Genomic DNA, 19,977 nt, shown 5'->3' on the forward strand with positions numbered 1-19,977 from the left:
TGCTTGCTATGCCTGACATGGCTGTAAGATTGATGTGTACAAATGAGGACAGGCTCATTACTCTCATGGATATGGAACATCTGAGTAAGTAAGAAAATGACTCAAAGACGAGCAGTTTTTTACCTCACCATTGTGACAGTGAGCAATTTGTATTTTGGGGATTTTGAATATAATTTTGTGTTTCTGTGACCCTGGTATCTGTTCTTAAAGTTGTATGTTGTGGAGGATTGTTGCAGTGCTGAGTGATAAAATCAATGTATCTAGACATTTTTTTGTCTTATACTTATTTTAACAGTAATACATTATTCTGATTTGGTGGTATTTTACACCCATCTTGCATTTTGCTTTTGAAAGCTAAGCTCAGCAGCAGAAGCTGAACATGGAAAGTTAGATACAATGACTGTTCTAAGTATCTTTTACTCAGGCTATTCTGCGTGGTTACATCAAATTTGATCACATCTGAGCCTAGTCACCCTGTTGTTGTGTGCCATTCAGTTTTGAGCTCTTGTCTTTTGTGTTCTGTGTTTGCAGAAGAAACCATTTTATAAAGGTGCCTTTGCCTGCTGAGGGCAAAGTAGCGAAACCTCATGCAGTTGTGCTGTGTATTAAATGCCCGCCAACTTGCCATGTTACTTTGAAGTCAAATTTTCAAGAGTCTGAGAGTTGTTTTATGGTTTGATTATTTTTATCTAGGGATTGTGTGCTTTGTTTTTGTTTTCCTTTAGGAATAGTTCTCTAGCTCTGTTTCTGTTTCAAGCCAAGATTAGAAGAAGAATAGAGGTTTGATTCCTCCCTTCCTCCTCTTTTAACAGCTAATAAAACGTCTGCTTGCCCCACAAAAATGAGGCCATCCTAATCTGTAGCTTCTTAAACAATTGTGAGCTTGGAATGTGAGGAGAAATTCCACAAATGGAATATTTCCATTTGTGACAGGATGTTGAAACCTGAATTTTGGAGCAGTTGCCACAGGATGGGAAGTGGATTGTGTTTACTTTTCTTTTGGGGAATTGGTATACTTAATTAAAATCTTGACTAAAACAGCAGAATTTAAATAATCACTGTATTTCCCACAATGTTGGCTCATTGAGTGATTTGGATAGCAGAACAAGACCTGGATATTTAAAGGAACTGAAGAAAAGACAGATCCTCTCACCAGTGGGTTTTATTATAAAAGGGATTTTTGGTTAACATATTGGCAACTTGTACTGCCCACTCTCGTGAAGCTCTTGGAGGAGGAATGAGGTGTTTTCAGAGAGATTTCATTTTGTCCAAGCCGAAGTATTTTAAAATAAAGTAAGACATATTAGCATTGTTGAATGAAATTAATAACTAAAATAATTAACATTTCATGCTTAGCCAAATTTGGTCACTTTTCTGGTAAGTTTGACTTTGAATTGTGCACTTGTCCAAATATTTTATATTTCATTGTTTTTCTTGTCTGTCACTTGTACATCCACCTGAGATATTTATCTTATTGCCTTACTTTTAATGTACCCAAGGGAAAAATAAAGTAGGCTACTAGCCTTGCATTAAAAGCATGACTGATGGATCTATTTAAGCTCACAAAACCTCAGAGCATCTTCAGAGATGCAACTGAAATCAGAGTTTGACCGCCCAACTGTAACTCATTCTCCAGGTATTGGTGAAGTCTCAAGCCAGAATTTAATGATCCATATGTTTCTACAGGTAAAACTACAGTATTTGAGTACAGCAGTCCAAATTACAGACTGAGTTAAAGCTCAATTTCTGCCTATGATTGAACAGGTTTATTTCATGCTGGATTAAACCTTTAAACTATCGGGCTGAGAAGGAAATTTGCCTGCTGGTGAAGGGAGTGTGGATCACTGAGCAGTACTAGGTTCATCTGTGTGGGAGAGTACTTTCCTGGAGGCTAATCCGGTTCAGCTGAATGTGAACTGTCTGAGGACCATTGCAGACCTTATCTTTCGATCAAGTTCTTTGGCCTTGCCCCCTGAGAAACAAATGTACTTCATACTCCGTATCAAAAACTTCCACAGAATACTGAGAGGATAGTGTGAGAGAAAATGAACTCCATATAGCAGATGGCATGCAAAGCCACAGTCCTATGACTTACTGGCAGCTCCAGTTCTAATAGCCTATTGCACTATTAGACTATGCCTGTACTAGTAAATAAGATGGATAAGAGCATGTTTTCTGGCTCTAAAAGTGACTGGCACAGCATGGCTCATGTCTGTGTGGTTAAACCTTCTCCTCTCTGCCAACAGGTTTGCTTTATGCATGCTGTCTATTTAGAACAGCCATAGCTTGAGTTATCCCCGGAACCATAGACTGGGCATTGACTGGGAGAGCGCTAGTTGGCAGGGGGTCAAAGCTCTGCTGGAGGCTGCGTTCGTTAAATGCTGTGGATGATTATGGACAGTAACTGAGTTGGTGGCCTGATCCTGCTGAGTTTACTAAGTTAAGTGCAGCAATAAGCCTTGTGTAAGGACCATGTTGGAATCTTTGTGATACAATAGAATAGTCCTCTAAAGGTAAAGTTAGTAGGTCTACAAAGAAGAATTCTACCAGTTCTTCACAGAAGTGATTCATGGTGTACAGATGAGATTCAGTTAAGTGTTTCTTTGTATCTGTAAGCTTAACCTGTTGTGTAGGACATCAGCCCTTGATCAGAATAGAAACTTTATTCGTAACCACACTCTCTTTTGATGGTTCCTTTGTACAGGTAGGTAGTGTACAGACAGTTGCTGTAGCACAGTTGGAGAATGCAGGATCTTGTATCACTGAGCATTTCCAGCCTTTCTGCAGGCAGGCTGTGGTGGAACTGAGTGTACAGAAGGTGTGAAAATCTACCCCTATGTAGACAGGTGTTGCTTTGAGACTTTACTCTCTTTATTCAGGAATTGGTGTGTGAAAAGAATATTATCCCAAAAGTTTATTTAGTAGTGAATTTCTGAGAAGAGAAGCTTGTCTCTTCCAGACACAAACTGCAGGTCTGCTTTTGCAGGGAGCAGGTGGCTGATGGGTACCTTGCAGCTCCTGGCAAGCCCTGAAGCCTCACAGTAGCTATTAGAGCTCATTTGATACATCTAAATGACAATGAAATGTCCAACTCTAATTTTAATGGAATTAGAGAAGTGTCTGAACTTGTTAGAATTTATTTTTTTTTCTATCTAGCTGAGGGGGGGAGTGATAGAACAGCTTTGGTGGGCATCTGGCATCCAGCCAGAGTCAACCCACCACAAGTGTGTCCAGAGAAGGGCAACAAAGCTGGTGAGGGGCCTGGAGCACAAGTCTTATAAGGAACAGCTGAGGGAACTGGGGTTGTTTAGTTTGGAGAAAAGGAGGTTGTAGCGAGGTGGGATTGGTCTCTTCTCCCAAATAACAAGCTATATGACAAGAGGGAACGGCCTCAAGTTGTGCCAGGGGAGGCTTAGAGTGGATATTAGGAAAAATTTCTTCAGCGAAAGGGTTGTCAGGCATCAGAACAGGCTGCCCAGGGAAGTGGTTGAGTCACTATCCCTGGAGGTGCTCAAAAAATGCATAGATGTGGCACTATGGTGGTGTTGGGTTGATGGTTGGACTTAACGATCTTAGAGGTCTTTTCCAAACTTAATGATTCTATTCTATTCAAGGTGATGTTTGGTGCAAAACCTACTGGGGATAAGTTTAGACTCTCTTTAGCAATGACAGATGGTAGAACTGTTCAGTTTATTTGTTCGCAGTTTACTGTCTAAAGACTGAGTGGTATATTTTGTTAAAAAAATGTGCTGGAGAGTGACAAAGAATGGAGAATGGGACTGATAGATAAGGGAAGGAGTGGTAAGTAGGGGTACTGCAGCGGGAGTGCAGGCTGGGAGGAAAGAGTGAAGGGCAAAGACAGCAATCTTAGTTTAACAGAGATGGGAAGACAAAGATTCCTACAAGGATCCAGAGACTGAGTACGGTTGCTTCAGTCCAGGGAGGCACTGACGACTTATGATTTGGAAGGTAAGACTGGATGAAAGGGACAGTTGCTCTCCTCAGTGTTATTTTCAGGGAAGTTCCATAAGGGAAGCACCTTACCAATCTTCAGTTTAGGTTTTAACATCTGAGAAACTGGGGCAATAACAAGTAAGGGGAGGTTGTAAGTTTAGGTGACTGCATCTCCATCCTTCCTCCTTATTCAATAACTTGAGTATTTTATTGTTCACATTCTGGTCTGAGATGCTTATTTGGAAAGGATTGTTTATAAAAGTTGGTGTATTAATTGCCCCTTCTTCTCATACAAGTAATTGTGTATGGCTTATTTTTCCTTCCCATATGTAATGATACTATACATAAGTATTAGTTGTAGTGGTGCTTGTGTAGTTTTATTTATTTTTTCCAGAGTCCAGTTCTTTATCTTTTTTTATTGAATGATATGTTATTTTGTGACTGTTCACATTGATTTCAATTGAATTATTTCATTAAGAAGTATATATACATGGACCAAAGGGATTTGTTTCAGTTTTTCCAGAATAAGATTTTGTATTTCTTTGTTGATAAAATGACTCAGTTGCAACATTGATTGCTATGGGGTTAGCATTGAAAACTTGTGAGTTAGAATGAGATCTACACAAAGCTTGTTGCTAATTAGAATTCTTATCCAAGGGAAAACAAAGGTTAGTGAAGATGGAAAAATCAATCTTCTTCTTCCTGGACCTTCACTGGGTGTTTTTTTAATTTAATAACATTTCTTTTCTTTCCATAGGCAATGTTCAGTCTCTGCATGGTTGAAAGTGAAGCTGATGAGGTGAATTTGCATGGTGTCACAAGCCTTGGTTTAAAACAAGCCCTGGACTTTGCATATACTGGACAGGTATTGTACAGTTCTTCAAAGTAAGAGACACAAACGAAAGCAAACTGCAATAAAAACTGAAGATGACCTTTACAGAGGTACTAGAAATTATTTTTCTTGTGCACTGCCCAATACAAGGTCTTTTGATTTAACAGATCTTACTTTTCTTACACTGTTGGTTTTGTTGTTTTTTTCTTTTGTTTTTTTTTCTTTAGAGGGATTGTCTGATAAAAACACTGTTTATGTGCATTGTTGCCAGGTAGTGAACCATGCAGGAGTTGTATGCCCCTTTTATGGTGGCCTGGCCGTTCATAAAAACTTAATGTGAGTTGATTCTGCATGCTAAATTAAATATAAAGAAAGCAAAAATACTTTTGGTGTTTTCCTATTAATAAATATTTATAAATTCTGCTTTGTTTGACAAATTATATAATTGAGGGGAAAAGTAGTCTCTTACTCTCTGGACAGATGCAGTCCAAGCATGTTTGTAAATGCTTATAGGTACTACACATATTTATTGTAGCACTCTTTATGATAGTAGGTTATGTATCACGTTATGTTACTTCAGAAAATGCAGAGTGATGCTCCTCTTCCCTCTGCTAAAAAAGTGTATATGACCTGCCATATCTCTGCACTGCATGCTTGGACAGTGTTGCTGTATGACTTCATCTCAGTTCAGAGTTCATGGATAGTGAGCTAAGAACACCCAGCTATTTTTACTTTGGAGTCTAAAAATCTAGATAACCAAACTATTTCTGGAAATATTGCTACAACAATTGAATCCATTGACATATATTTGTTTATTAGTTGATTTTGAAAAGGAAAGTTTAAATCCATATTATGTTATTCTGGAAGAGTTGTTGGGTTATACAAATTTAAGGCATCTGCTTCTGTACTATGGATTAAGTATATGGCCTTAATTTTCTTCAAAGGGAATTAAATAAAAATAAGGAAAGAAAATTTTTTACCTGTTTTAAAGGAGCTATTTTTGTCACCAGCCCACACAACAGTTACACTTTAGCATTGGCCTTAGAGACTAGCATTTGAAATTTGTGGGTTTTCTGCTGTTATGGAAAACATAACTTATTCAAAGATTTCTTTGATATAAATGAGAGAGATAGATGCCATGCTAAATTACTGAACTGGCTGAAGACCTCAGGATGTAACTTGTCATTGGTATGCTTTTTGTTCTTTCAGTTGAAAGTTTTGGTAGATAAAATTGAATGTCTCCTGTGCTGTTGAGCACCTGTATCATCTTAGTCATTTGAAACTAAAAGTCGATTATTCTAAAGAGAGAACTGTTGTTGCTAATGGAAGTATCTTTTGAGAAGATGGGTTGTAATTGATTTCTGTCTGACCCGTCCTGTCTGCTGTGAATAGAGGTATACTGCCCTATCTTTCAGCAAAATTCAAAATCTAATAAACCTGTGTAAACTATGTTGAGAACCTTGAAAAGATGGATTTGGCTTTTATGTAAGCCAACAATCTTGTTGTCACCCGACATTGCTTCCAGGATAGTATCCTCAGCTTCTTAGTAAATAATATGCGCCTTCTATCCTTGATCCTGTAGAGACTTTTGAGTCTTTAATTTTCAGGTATAAACTAATTTGAATAAATGAGTGTGCTTCTGGACTTAAATATAGATACGCTTGTATGTAAAGTTGCTCATATATGTAAGTAATTATAAGGCAAAGTTTGTTCTGTCGTGTCTACCAGATACACAAAGTGCTACTTTGAAGCACAGGGAAATGGCAAGGATTCTGTAGGAGTTCTCTTATAAAGATGCCTTTGAAGCATAACTCAGTGATATGCAGGTCTGAGAATTAGCAGTGTTGAATTTTCCCTTTTGTCCTTGAAATTCTCTTCTGGCACTGGGTTTATATGTATTGAGCATTGCTTATGTTCTGACTCGGGCTGACAGTCTGAGTGAACGTTTCAAGGTAGTGAGTGGGAGTAATCCACAAAGGCTATTAATAAATAACTGGATTACTGCATGCTTACATCAGAGAGTTCTGAAAACAGTCGTCTTTAGTTTGGGTCTGCAAACTCTTTCTGATTTAAAAAACGAACAAAATACTTAGTAAACCAAAACTCATTCATGCCAATTACAAACTTACATTGCTCTGAAAATGTAGGTATCAAGACATGATCTGATGTGCCTCTTAAAAGTGGAAGCCATGAACTCTTTGTTTGTTTGTTTGTTTGTTTTTTTAATAACGTTTGGCCAAAATGTTAGTCCAAAAAATTGCTGTTTCTTTAGGTAACACTGTGGAACCGACAACAATTTAGGGACAGTCCTAAGGTATACATGTCTAAACAGATAAATATTTAGTTTCAGCTTTTTCTTTATTTCTTTAATATTTTGCTAAACTTGCATTCCATTTCAAGTGTAGTAACTCAAATGTAACTCTGTGTAAAATAATATATTGGAGACATCTGGTGGAAATATTTAATATTGCATGATGGCAATATTTGATGCCTCCAGTTTTTGAAAGTTATCAAAATTAAGAAATTTCATTTTTAACATGACATTGCAATCTGAAATGAAACTCTTGTCATCCTTGCTGCGCTTGTTTTTTGTTTTGGTTTTTTTTTAATTTGAAATATGCTTGCGGACTTTAAAATATGAACTTCATCTTCCTGTCTACACAGGCAGACAGTGCCTTATCGTAATTACTCCTGGAAATATTCTGATTTTAAGGGAAAATTGATTGTTCAACAGAAGAAATGATTGTTGTAAAAATCAAGTTAAATATAAACAATATCATAATTCCAACTCAATCCATTACTATCATCTCTAATCATGACAAAGAAAGAAATGTTGGTATAGAAATAAATAAAAACTAACAAATAGCAGCAGAATGTGGTTTTGTTCTATGCATGTAGGCTCTCAGTAATCCTCTAATAATGAAATCATTGGCAAAAAACATCTTAAATACGTTCCCCCTTGGCCATAGCTTTTTGCCGTGTAATCTCCACATTGAGAATTCAGAGATACAACTCTTTTCCTGCTGTAGTTGACTCTTTTCCTGCTGTAGTTGACATATCCTTTCTTCATAAAAGGCCTTTAAGGTCATTCTTTCTTTTACTTCACAGCTGGCAACAATAAGGCCAGGCCAGAGTCTCAGTGACTAGATTACTCACCCTTCCTCCTCACAGGGGCATTTTGCAAGTGTCAGATGTGCATTGGAAGGGAGATGGATGAAGTACAACCAATACAGGAACTATATATTTTAGATTATTAATATAGAGAAACAGTTTTTGGTGCAGAGTTTGGAGCTCACAATTCCTTCTGTCCAAGTAAGAGTCTTAACCACTGGGTTAGAGAGTCATGGGCAGTGTTGCCTGCTCTTTTTGACTATTTTTTTGTTTTTAACTCCCGTTACCAAGAGATATAATCTCATTTGGAGACATGTGATAGCCCCTAAATAGGCCAGTGTATTTGGGTGGCAAGTCACTCTTCATTACAAGAAAAGGTGCTTTTGAATAAAAGAAAAGCTTTGGGTATCTGGAAATTTTCAGTGCTGAAAACAGGCTCTTATGAACTGTAAGTGCTGTGGGACTGAGTAAGTGGTTTGAACTGAATTTGAGGCTCCTCATTTTAGATGAGGCTCTTGCATTCCTCCTCAAATTTAGGTCCAGCAAACTACATAGTTCATGTTGATCTCATACATATGTAATAAGTGATACCATAATTTGAATCAGCTGGCAGGCACTGCAGTATAGTTTCAAAAAAGAATTGTGCAAGAACACTGGATTTAATTTGGAGCAGATGGTTGTGATCCTAATTCAACAAAAATACAAATACACAGTTGAAGTCCTATGTATACGGAAATGCTTTGCTGACTTGGATCTTTCTTCTTTGTAATTATGTTCTATCCTATGTCTTTGGTCTGTGGTAATAGAAATATTTTGCATTTAGATAGAATTTTATTTGAGGACCTCAAAACACATTACAAAAGCAAGTAATTGCTGCCCTTTGTTACATCATAGACAGGAAATTATTTTGGGAGAAAATAACTTTCTAAAGACAACACAACAAACCAGCAGCTTTATTAGGGCTTAATACCAAGTTTTCCTGACCAAGTCCTGTGTTCCTAACTGGCTGGTCTATTTACTTTTTCTAAATCATAATATTTTGTTTCTGTTGTAATAGAAATTATGTTGTTGTCTTAAAGCTATAAAATTCTTCTGAATTACCAAAGCTGAAAAGAAAGAATCAGTGAGGCAACCCTTATATAAGAGATGTTTTAAGTTCAGCTCTTTCTCCAAATGCGAATTTTGGGGTAACTCATCCTGTGGTATCTTCTTAGCCCAAGATTAACACAACCTTATACTCTGCCTATAGAATGTTGAAATGTTTCCTTTTCTTGAAAGCCACATGTGAAGTTGTCTTTATAATGATTCAAAAATAGGCTTTAAACTTTTTCTGTTTCTTAGCATATTTAACGTATCTTCCTTTACTCACAAAATGCTAACATAGCAGCAGTCTTTAATAAAGGTAATACTAGTATATTATTCCAGTTACAAATCTAGAACTTCATGGTATTTTCACATATATTGTTGCTTCATGTGCTTGGGTTGCTCTCAATATTACTTTAATGCATTATCAATGTGAGTCCTATTTAACTACTGCCTTTATTTACTAACTTTACCTTGTATTCAGTTAACTGTCAAACTGTAACAGCTATTATTACTTTACCAAACAGGTTTCATGAGCTGGTAGGAGTACCATCTGGTGATTTTTCAGATTCATGCACACAAACCTATGGTTAAAGTATCATCTTACAGCTCCTTTGTGAAATTGTTCTTTCGCTTAGTTATTTCTTTAACAAAAAACATGAAAGAGTGAAAGGTCTTCTCGGGTAGTACAGAAATATAAAAATAAATATTTTTATGTACAACTATTTCTCCTGATAATTGTTTTGATTCCTTTTTAGAATCTTGGCTTTTGTCTGTCATCAAATCCGCCCTTCATTTGATGGTGAAAGTTTTTTCTAGTGATCAACCAGTATTTCATCTGCCGTTTTCAGTTGAGATCGGGGTGAAGATAGCTGTCAATATCTTAGCACCTCTTACTAAGTTAATCCTTTCTAGCTTACTTGTGGGTGAGGTATATTGCAAAGCTGCATCGCGATGGTTGATTTTCTTGGGTAAGTGACCTCCTGAGTCCTGTGTGTAGCAATTCCACTGGTTGCCTTTTGATTAAAATGAATCATAGGGTTCGGTTAAACTGCCTGGCGTCCCTAGCAAAAGTGACTTCAACTATCCTCATTCTTTTCTACTGGGAGCAGCATTCTGAGGTCATGGAAAACTGATTACAGCAGGACTGTGTCTTACTGCACTTGACATTATTTTTCAATGCAATTTCAAAGCCAAAAATACAAATTTGATACTTAGTTTTGGACATCTCCTTTTTTACTTCTGTCAGGAGGCTGATCTTTTTGCTGTGCCTAGCACTAGGTTACAGCTACTAGGTGTTAGGTTCACTGTTTAGCTACAGATTGCCCAGAAGGCTTAAAATAATACAGAACTTAAATAACTCAGTTTATGCAGTTTATTGCAGAGAAAGTTCAATGTTTCATGTTATTTGCTCTGGATAGGTATCAAGATATGGACAACACAGCTTTTCTAGAGCTGAAAGTAACCAAAGTAATGAAACGTCTTCCCCAAAAATAGTGAGTTTGCATAGAGTCTTACTTATAATAATGGTATTTACTTACAATAATGGTACTTACTTCATAATGGTATGAAGCTGCATCAGGCGAAGTTCAGGCTGGACGTTAGGAAAAGGCTCTTTACTGAGAGAGTGGTCAGTCACTGGAACAGGCTCCCTGGGAAAGTGGTCATGGCACCAAGCCTGTCAAGAGTTCAAGGAGCATCTGGATGATGCTCTTAGTCATACAGTTTAGTTTTAGGTTGTCCTGCAAGGAGCTGGGAGTTGGACTCGATGATCCTTATGGGTGTTGTCTTCCAACTTGATATATTCTATGATTCTATGATTTATATGCTGTGCATTTTACGCAGACTTTCATTTAGTTTTCTGGAAAAATATTATGACTTATATCAGAGAAAGGCTGGTCATGATTCCTTCTGGCATTGGCTAATGAGTCATCTGGATTTTGTAACGAGTGCTATCAAACATTACATGCCAGGGCTTTGGGCAGTTGCCTGCAGGGGGCTAGAACATTCTTCCCCTGCTCACACTTTTTTGAAGCGGCACTTCTCAACATGCAAGGAGCTCAGGATTTAACTGAAGCACGAATGAACAGGGAGACAGGCAGAAGTGCTAACTGGTTGCAAGTGAAATGCAGTCTAAATTGTTCTAAAAGAAAAGTTAGGTTTTTTGATTGCTCTGAAGCACACAGAATGGTCTCCAGAGGGGAAAAAACAAGTGGTACTTTTGTTAGATGCCTGTCTTGTTTGAAATGCTGATCACTGCAAGTGGAGTCAAGGAGGAATTTTATTCTGCATCAGACTGGCAGGAATCTTAGGATTTTTGTTGTTGTTTTTTTTTTCTTGTTTTCTGTGGTAAATTCCATATGGTTTACTTTGTAGAATTTTCTGACATGACATTACATATTTCCTTACTGTTACAGCATAATGCTGGTTTATTTTTAATGTGAATCATGCCACCACCTCACTTATTCCAGGGCCCCACAAACAGCTGTATGGAAATGAGAAGGAAATACAGGGGTATAAAGGAGTAGCTGGAATGAAGGTGATAAGAGTGCATGCTCAATCTCCTCTTCTTTGTCTGGGCACAGAGTTTAGCCTCCTTGGGCCTAAAGTAGCTTTAGTTTAGTGTCTTTAAAAGTGCCTGGGTAAAATATAATGGCCTGCAATATACAGGGAATAGATTAAATGATCTGGTTGTTCTTTCCAGGTATAAACCTCATGGCACTCCATAGAGGTGATAGTTAATCTGAACCTTACTTTCTCCCTCAGGCTGTAAGTTTCTTTGTTGGGAAGTACAGTTTAAGGAGTTTCCTCCTCACTCTCTTTTGTCCATTACTGCCCTCTTTGCTACAACCATACAATTTTTTTGTTGGCCTATACTGGTTTGTTGGTTGTAGGGGGACAGAAGGCATTAAAAGAGTCGGATGATGTTCTCAGTCTGGGCAGTGTGGAGGTGAGGCATGAGTTGTTGTCCTTGGGAAAGGATGGTGGTTCAAATACTGCTCCCAGCCCAAGAATTCATAGCTGCTGGTTGCTCTGCTGCCAAGAAGTCTTCCAAAGAAAACTGATTGAAGAGGCAGGCAAGATGTGTGATGTCAGTTATTCTTTTCCCTGCTTACCCAGTGCCCTAGAATGTACTGGGTTGGAGGGGATGCAGGGTGAGTTGGGGAAGGGAGAATGAATTCCAGTTTTAGAACTGCTGTCTAGAGGGTAGATGTACAGAAGGGTGCTCAGGGCCATGTGTATTTGTGACCATGGGGCTGATTATAGAATTCCCTTTTCTGCCTCAGAATTGTGCTTCAGAAACTCATGAAAGTTTCTAATTCTTGCATTTGCAGAGCAGCTTTCCTCAATATATCAATGAAGCATAAATGGATGCATTTCCATATAGATTTAAATTTTATGTCTAGGAAACGTGGATCTAAAAAATTATGTAATCTGCCTTTCTGGATCTTGTGAACTCGGCATTCTGTTGCAAAGAAACACCAAATTTTTGCATCCTTTCTATCCCTTGGCCTACTGATCTGCCCACAAAAGGGAGTGAACTGGATTTAGTGTGCGCTCTCTGAAGGGTTTGTGGGATGATGGAGGGTGGAATGGCTCCTTGAACAGGATTCCTGTTTTAAAATGTGGTCATTGTAGGGGAGGAGAAAAATAGCTTGGCAAAGGAGGTCAGATTGAAAACGAGCAGTACGTCAGACCTGGTGGCTTGGGACAATAAGTTACTCAGGCTATCTGCAAGATCTGCCCATTTTATACAGGGAGAAGGTGGTTAAGCTGATTTTCTTGGGTAGCATCATGGGCCAGAGAAAAGTTGAGAGCATAATGAAAATTAACCCTCAGAAATAAGGGTTGAATAGAGGATTGATTGCAGGATGCAGCCAGGTGCAGTACCTGAATTGCATCTAATTAATCTTAATATAAAAATAGCACAGAAACCAGTCTTAAGATGGCATGTGTCATACAAAGGCACATCCTTCACTGGTGAAGATTGCAAAGTTTTGTCTGAAGTTGACAGTTCCAAATTACGCCGAGTTTCTGCCCTGGTAATTATGCCTTGTAACCCTTGGGTTGAGGATGGAGTAGGGAAAATGATTAAGCTTCTCTCTTTAGTGTTCACACTAGTAATTTGTGATGAATTTTGAAGGTGTGAATCCAAAGTAGATCTTAGTTTCCCTCTCCTTAATTTTCAATAAGCATCACTCAGAAGACCTCAGAGCTATTGTTTTGAGGGTTAGACAAACAGAGGAGAGTCAGTCACTGTGTGTACTTGTGGTGCGCATATGGTGGTATTTATGTGCATTTAATGTTAAGATTCAGATGGATGGCCTACATAGCATATAAACAGCTATGCTGGTAATTAATAAAAATCAAGTAATTGCATTAATGTGTAGAAGCTAAGAGGTGTGGAATAATTGTGAATTACCCCAGTTTTAGTAGAAGGAAGGCTTGCAGTATTTTCTTCCTTCTTTACTTATTGTTCTCTTTTTCTTGTGGGTTTGCCCAGCATGCAATTTGCTGATGGTGAACATTTAGCATGGATGAATTTGTATTTTTGCCTATATCCAAATGAGTATTGAATAAAAATTCAGATAGTTCCATTTAAGGCAAAGTCTTGGGAAGAGACAAAATAGACTTTCCTCAGTTAACATATTCACCTTTGTGTTTCCCAAGGTATCTCAGCAGAATAAATCTTGCGTGGTATAGGAAAGCTTTAAGAAGTAGAAAAACATGTAAGAAATATGTCTGCCACCTTGAAATGAACTCTTGTTGCTGACTTTGTGCATATCACCTCTAGATAGTAACCAGTCACTACCTTGCCTCTTGTTCTACTTCTCATCTCATAATGCTACTAGTATCATTTGTAAATGGATTGCTGTAGCTTTAAAATACATTAATATTATCACAGTTAAATATAGTTTATCTATGCCTACAAGGTAGTAATCTGCTTAGGGTTCTGGTTCTCTTCATATTTTGTCTTTAACAATGCTAAGCTGGTGGCTGGCACTTAGTAAGTAATTTGACATCAGATGACAACTTCCTCAGTGTAAATGATGTCTGAATAGCAAACACTGCAAAGTCTAAAATAGCTTGCTTTGTCAGTCTGACCTTGAGTTCTCACTTGAAAATATTTGACAGTGCTGTTTTGTTTTTTTTTTTAAATATACCTATTGGAGATATTTTTGTAACTGAAATCCTTTCTAGCTTTCTATTGAACTACCTCTTGTCATGCATAGCAACCTCATTAGCACCAGCCAAAAACCTGGATTGTGCTGGGCCTGATTCTCATTAACATTAAGATCCTTACATGTCTTTCCAGCTAGATAAAGAACTTTTATACAGTATGTAAATGACATATTTGTTCACTTAAAACCTAGTATGAATATATACAGTGATTTGCACAAGCCTTAAGCATGTCATACACTGACAGGACTCAATGTAAATGAGTTCTTGATATAAACAAGAATCAATCCCCTTCTCTCCTGTTCCTAGTATATGCATTATGTTGGAGATAATTTGTGGGTTTGCTTGAAGAAACGCATACATATTTTTTTCATTTTCCTCAAAAACAGTTTAACTGTAAAAGATGCAGATGAGTGTCTTTCCTTTTGTTTGCCATCCTCCTTATTCCACTGCATTTGAGACATATAAATGATGCTGTGAGATAAAACTAAATCGTGTGGGCAGAAGAAAAAGGATCTGAAAAAAAGCTTTCATTTGCTGTGGAGCAGTGAGAGACTGACCTCATGTGGTGTGATACCAGTTACCAGGGGAAATACAAGAAGGACAAAACTCTGAATAAACTGAGTATCTTTGAAAAATTATTTTTTCTCATGCATTTCTGATTTCTGGTGGATGTTGCACCATTTCACCAAACTAATATTATATTTAAGTATAGTTTGTGATGTGATTGCTGATAAGAAGTTGACCACTGTCTGTATTCCCAAAGACTTTTCTGTGCCCTGAAAAGGGATGCTCTGATAAGCTGACCCCAAGACAGCAGGCTAGGAGCTGACGCCCAATTATCCTGGCTGCTACCTATGCGTGATTTTAATTGAAATGAGTAGGAGTTTTATGTGAGCAAGTGACAGAATAATCAGTCTTGGTTTCTAAGCCCTTTCTGGCACTTCCCCAGCAGCATGCTCGCTCTGTGGCTTCACAGCATTGCTCTGTAAAATGAAGACAGTGGTTAGGAAAATTGTGAAGTGGTACCATGCAGAATGGGAAGGGTGTTCCTAGCCTTGTATATTTTTTAGAAGCGTGAATAATATTAACTGTGGAGACTTCTGAGTCAATTCTGTTGGCCTGATTCATCAGTATATATGGAAGCATACAGGTATATGGATAACAAAAAGAGGTTCTGTTATTTTGGAAAGTCTCTTTTTTAAATAAATAACATACACTTAGTTTTAAAGGATTTAGGCGGTAATGTGGCTTATGGACTCTCAAAGGAAAATCTGCTTAAAAATCCTTTGGGCAGTTCAGGTGAACTTTAAAAACTCTGTCCCCATCCTGCAAAGACTTCTCTATATGCTTAATTGTACTCTTTCTGCTCTTTATGTTGACTTAAATGTCTGAAATAACAAAGGCCTGTAGTATTTTCTACAAGTACTCTGAATTCTACATGACAAACCTTCCATTTTCTTCTTCACAGATCCTTTTGGAACCAGGGGTGATACAGGATGTCCTAGCAGCTGGGAGTCATTTGCAGCTGCTGGAGCTTCTCAGTTTATGTTCTCACTATCTCATTCAGGTGAGGCTTCTCTGCCTAATTATCAGCCACTTCTATTTGATAAATTTTTGTTTCAAGCCTAATTTCAGTAGGAGAGTACTAGTACAATACCTGGTATAGCCTAAATGGCAATAAACTGGATTTCAGGAGACCTGAATTTTTAGTGTAATTTGGGTATCAGTTTGTGATAGGTGCTTTCTCCTCCCATCCATTTTGTCCATTTCAGTCCTGAAAACAAGGATGGTCCGCTCATTAGTATCAGCACGTGGGAGTTTGATTCCTTCCTCTAGCAGAGAATTGGCTTTCTTCTGCCTCAGTTTACCAAATGTTAAATATTTCCATATTGCAATCATGAGTATTGTGAAGCATTCAGATGCATAAGTGTTCACAACAGAATATTGATGTGTATTGCAGGGCACTACTACCTCTCACTGAAGGGGTAGGGCTTATTACAACAGCACCTTATTCTCAACTGGCCTTGTGCCCATAATGTTGATAACCCTATCAACATTAGGGCTGTCATTATGAAGCAAAAAATCTAAATCCGGTAAAATAATTTTTTGTGCTTGGCTTGTGTAGGAGATGGCTTGTGATGGAAGCAAGAACCATGAAAATGAAAAGCCTTATTAAAAAAAAAGCAATAGCAATTCTACAGAACTGTTTCCTTTTCTTTGTAATTTTTCAGTATTGTTTCTGAAATAGGGTGCATTGGCTGTATCTGTGCAACAATTGGGCTTGGAAATGCATGTCAGCACAATCCTCTCTGTATGCACTTGTCTTCCAACAGCATAACTGCTTTTGAACAGTCTGAGTGTGCTTGGCAGCACACTGAGCTACTGAGTACCATAGGCATGCAGGATCTCATGTTAAGAGCTTCAGGACGTACTTGAAGGCTCTGTGTCTTATGGAGAAAAAATCTGTTCTTTGAGTGTTAGCCTTAGGGAAGCCTTGAACATGTATGTTCAGACAATAACGTGGTATTAATTTGTGCATTATAAATTGATTAGAAAGTTAAAGGACCTGGTAGAGTATTGCAATCTGTATCAGTTTGTTTTCAGGAATGTAAGGAGGGATTTAGTTTTTCCGAGAAAATAGACATGGAATGTAATGGGAAAGGTTGTTGGTTTGAGAAATAAGAAATGTGAGATGGCAAATAAGCCACAAACCCATTTGGCCTACCATTTGTCAGGCAGGCATGGGAAGGGGTTACTGTAATGAGAAAAAAGATACAAGCCTAACATTGATAGTCATACAGTGTATTTAATGTCCCCCTAACAAACCAATCAGTGTGAGCATGTCTCTGCTGCTTACATGCTCTGTCTTTGTCAGAAATTGAACCAAGAAGACCACTGCAGCAAAGAAGCTAGGGGAAATACTGAAGAGCAGAGAAAAAGCTGAGTATTGTATTGCTGGTGAGGTAGGGATATGAGAGGATTGTAGGAAAGGAGCAGGTACATGCCTAGTGTAAGTCCTTGTACTAACTTCTTCCATGACCTGTGTTGAGTAGCCTCTGGTATTTGTAGCTCTTCCCTGGGCACCATCTTGATACTTTTAATCCCAAGGTCACTGCAGTGGAAAGACAGCTGTAGAATTAGCAGTGCTTTGGATGTCATCCTTGATGTGCAAGCCATAGTCAAGTATTTAGGAACAGTCTGCTAAAGAATTAAAAAAAAAAAACCAAAAAACAATAAAGCCAAACCAAAACAAAAAATCAACTCCAAAACCACGCCACTCCCCCCCAAAAACCCCTGGAGTAAGCAAACATTACTCTGTAATTAACAGACCAGCAAAAATTCTCTGGAGGTGACAGTCAATATGCAGTTACTCAGATGATGTGAAAGAGCTCTGTTGTACTTTGAGTAGTATGCCAAGGTAGGGTAACTGGAGCTACACTGGTGTAAAAATGAAGAGGTGGGACCTAGTGTCCAGATTTACAATGATGGAGGGAGTGAATAAGGTAGGGGATGAAGGGTGGGGAATAAGGAGAATATGTGTTGGGAGACAGAGCAGTGGTAGTTCTGTAAAGTATTTTTGAATCAGGGTCTCATTGTAAGGTTTTGAATCTGTATGGACATCTGTGGGATGACTGTAGCTTACATCATGTTGGGCTCTAGACTGTATTTTACTCTTTTTACAGTATTTTTTACCAGGTTCACCCCAGCAATGCATTATCTGTGGACAGATTTGCAGTCTGAATAGATCACAGTAAGAATTTATCTGTCTTGTTTGTTCTGCAGAGTTGCAGTCCATACAAGTAATCAACCTTGAGTAGTTGTTTAAGCCTTTTTAGCAGAGTCCAACAAGGTACCGTGCATAAAGACCCTGATATCTTTCAGGGTCCAAATTAATTATGTCAAATATCTGTTTATGTTCTACAGACTATTTGGTGATTTTAAAAATATCTATTGCTTTATTTTAGTACTATCTAAAAATAAAATTGAAGTAGTTAAAGAAAGCTTCCTTATAGCCACTTACCCTTGCTGCAGTTGGTAACTGGGGTGTCTTGTCATCCCACGTGCTATGATACAGATGATGGGAAGAGACTAATGCTTGCCTTTTCTCTTCTTTCTGATGAGTCTGAGTGCTGCAGAGTTCTTCATTTACTGTACTAGTGAATTTATTTCTTGCTGTTTTGAATTGTTCAGATATCATGAACTTAGCTTAGTTTAGCATAAATTCAGGAAATATAGTATGTGAGACCTAGCTGTCGTTTATTATTGTTGTGTAATGATGACAGAGTTTACACTTGTTAGGGTTATCTTTAATTGTTTGCATTGGACCAGGCTTTTCCTATAGTGTGCTGCTCTTACTGTTAGAGCTTGTTCTAGTTCTTCTCTTTTTCTAAATGATCCAGCTTGTCAGTTTTTTGGAGCTTAAGACAGTTTCATCTCTTCTTGATACTTCTATCTGGGGCCTGTAATTATTCCATGGATTTCAGTAAGGATTTTTTTTGCTACAAATGCAATTGGTGTGGCCCATACATATATCTGTTCCAAGGCGTATTTGTAGTCTGTGAGGTTCCAAACAAGACTGTACCAATGTAATTCATCGAAGATGATTGTTGAAGTGTCTAATTGTCGAAGATGATTTGCAGTGCACTGGGAGCAGATTCATCTCCAGCCAACGTTGACTTTTATATTCACTGATCTTTAAGGAATTTCCACTCAGTTGTCTCAGTCAAAATAACATCTTGTTTATTCTATAAGACAGATCCTCTTTCTTACAGACCAACCAGCTTAGAGCACTTTAATTTGTTGATAAATCTCAAAAAGATTTCTGTAACAAATTGTTAGAAGCACATTTATGGCATTTTTATGAAGAGTTTTTGATCAAAGGTAAGACAGAAAAAAGGAGAGGAACATTCTTTCTCCCCACCCCCAATTAGGTAATATCCATCTCTAAGGCGTTTATGATAGCATGACACAATGGAGGTTTCTGACAACACTGCTAGCTTACAAAATGTGTTTTATCATCTATAAACTTCACATTATCAAATGTGCTGTAGTATCTAATGTTTATTCCATTTTCTCATTGGAAAACTCCTTCTCATTTTGGATTGATAATTCACTAAGTTTTATTTTAAAAGAATTGTAGATCATATTTCTCTACTTGCAAACAAGAGAAATGCCCAAGCATTCCTTCCTTACTTTAGATCTTAATTCCAGCTTTGTGTTGTGCAGACTTCTCCCACTGTGTCAGCAGTGTCATATCTTGAATTATGATTACTCCCCAGCCTTTGCTGTTTGGGGGTTTTGTTTTTAGCTTCATTTGTAGAGGGGACTTTTTTGAAGCATGCTGATATATTTTATTTGAAATACATACATATTCATGAATCTCCAATCATGTCATCTGCATAATTCTCAGGTACTTTAAACATTGAAACAGGGCTTGAAATCTCACACATCCGTCTCAACCTATACAAACGGTAAGGCAATGTGATTGTTCTTAGTTGTATTGCTGCTACATAGGTGTGGGAAAACTAAGCTGAAGACTTGAGCTTTGTGTATCTTGAATTGCACTAAGATCTGTGATCATGCTGTCCTGGTTTCAGCTGGAATAGAGTTAACTGTCTTCCTAGTAGCTGGTACGGTGCTATGTTTTGAGTTCAGTATGTGAATAATGTTGATAACACACGGATGTTTTCAGTTGTTGCTCAGTAGTGTTTAGACTACAGTCAAGGATTTTTCAGCTTCTCATGCCCAGCCGGGGCACCTGACCCAAACTGGCCAACAGTGTATTCCATCCCATGGGACGTCCCATCTAGTTT

At 37.9% G+C, this 19,977-nt stretch overlaps 1 protein-coding gene across 5 annotated transcripts in view; it reads left to right on the forward strand.

Annotated features, from left to right (window-relative positions):
• The window catches only part of KLHL32 (kelch-like family member 32), a 96,776-nt gene that overhangs the window by 19,584 nt on the left and 57,215 nt on the right, over window positions 1-19,977 (forward strand). For 2 of the 5 annotated variants that reach the window (XM_010573346.1, XM_010573350.1), the window contains exons 3-4: window positions 4,712-4,819; window positions 15,633-15,731. The exons of 1 other annotated variant lie outside the window; for it this stretch is intronic. In XM_010573346.1, the coding sequence (XP_010571648.1) occupies window positions 4,712-4,819; window positions 15,633-15,731 (207 nt within the window). The remainder of the gene's footprint in view (window positions 1-4,711; window positions 4,820-15,632; window positions 15,732-19,977) is intronic. 2 more of the 5 variants (XM_010573347.1, XM_010573348.1) reach the window with 2 other exon arrangements.

Source organism: Haliaeetus leucocephalus, unplaced genomic scaffold, assembly GCF_000737465.1.
Source record: "Haliaeetus leucocephalus isolate CR32 unplaced genomic scaffold, Haliaeetus_leucocephalus-4.0 Scaffold384, whole genome shotgun sequence".
NCBI lineage: Eukaryota > Metazoa > Chordata > Aves > Accipitriformes > Accipitridae > Haliaeetus > Haliaeetus leucocephalus.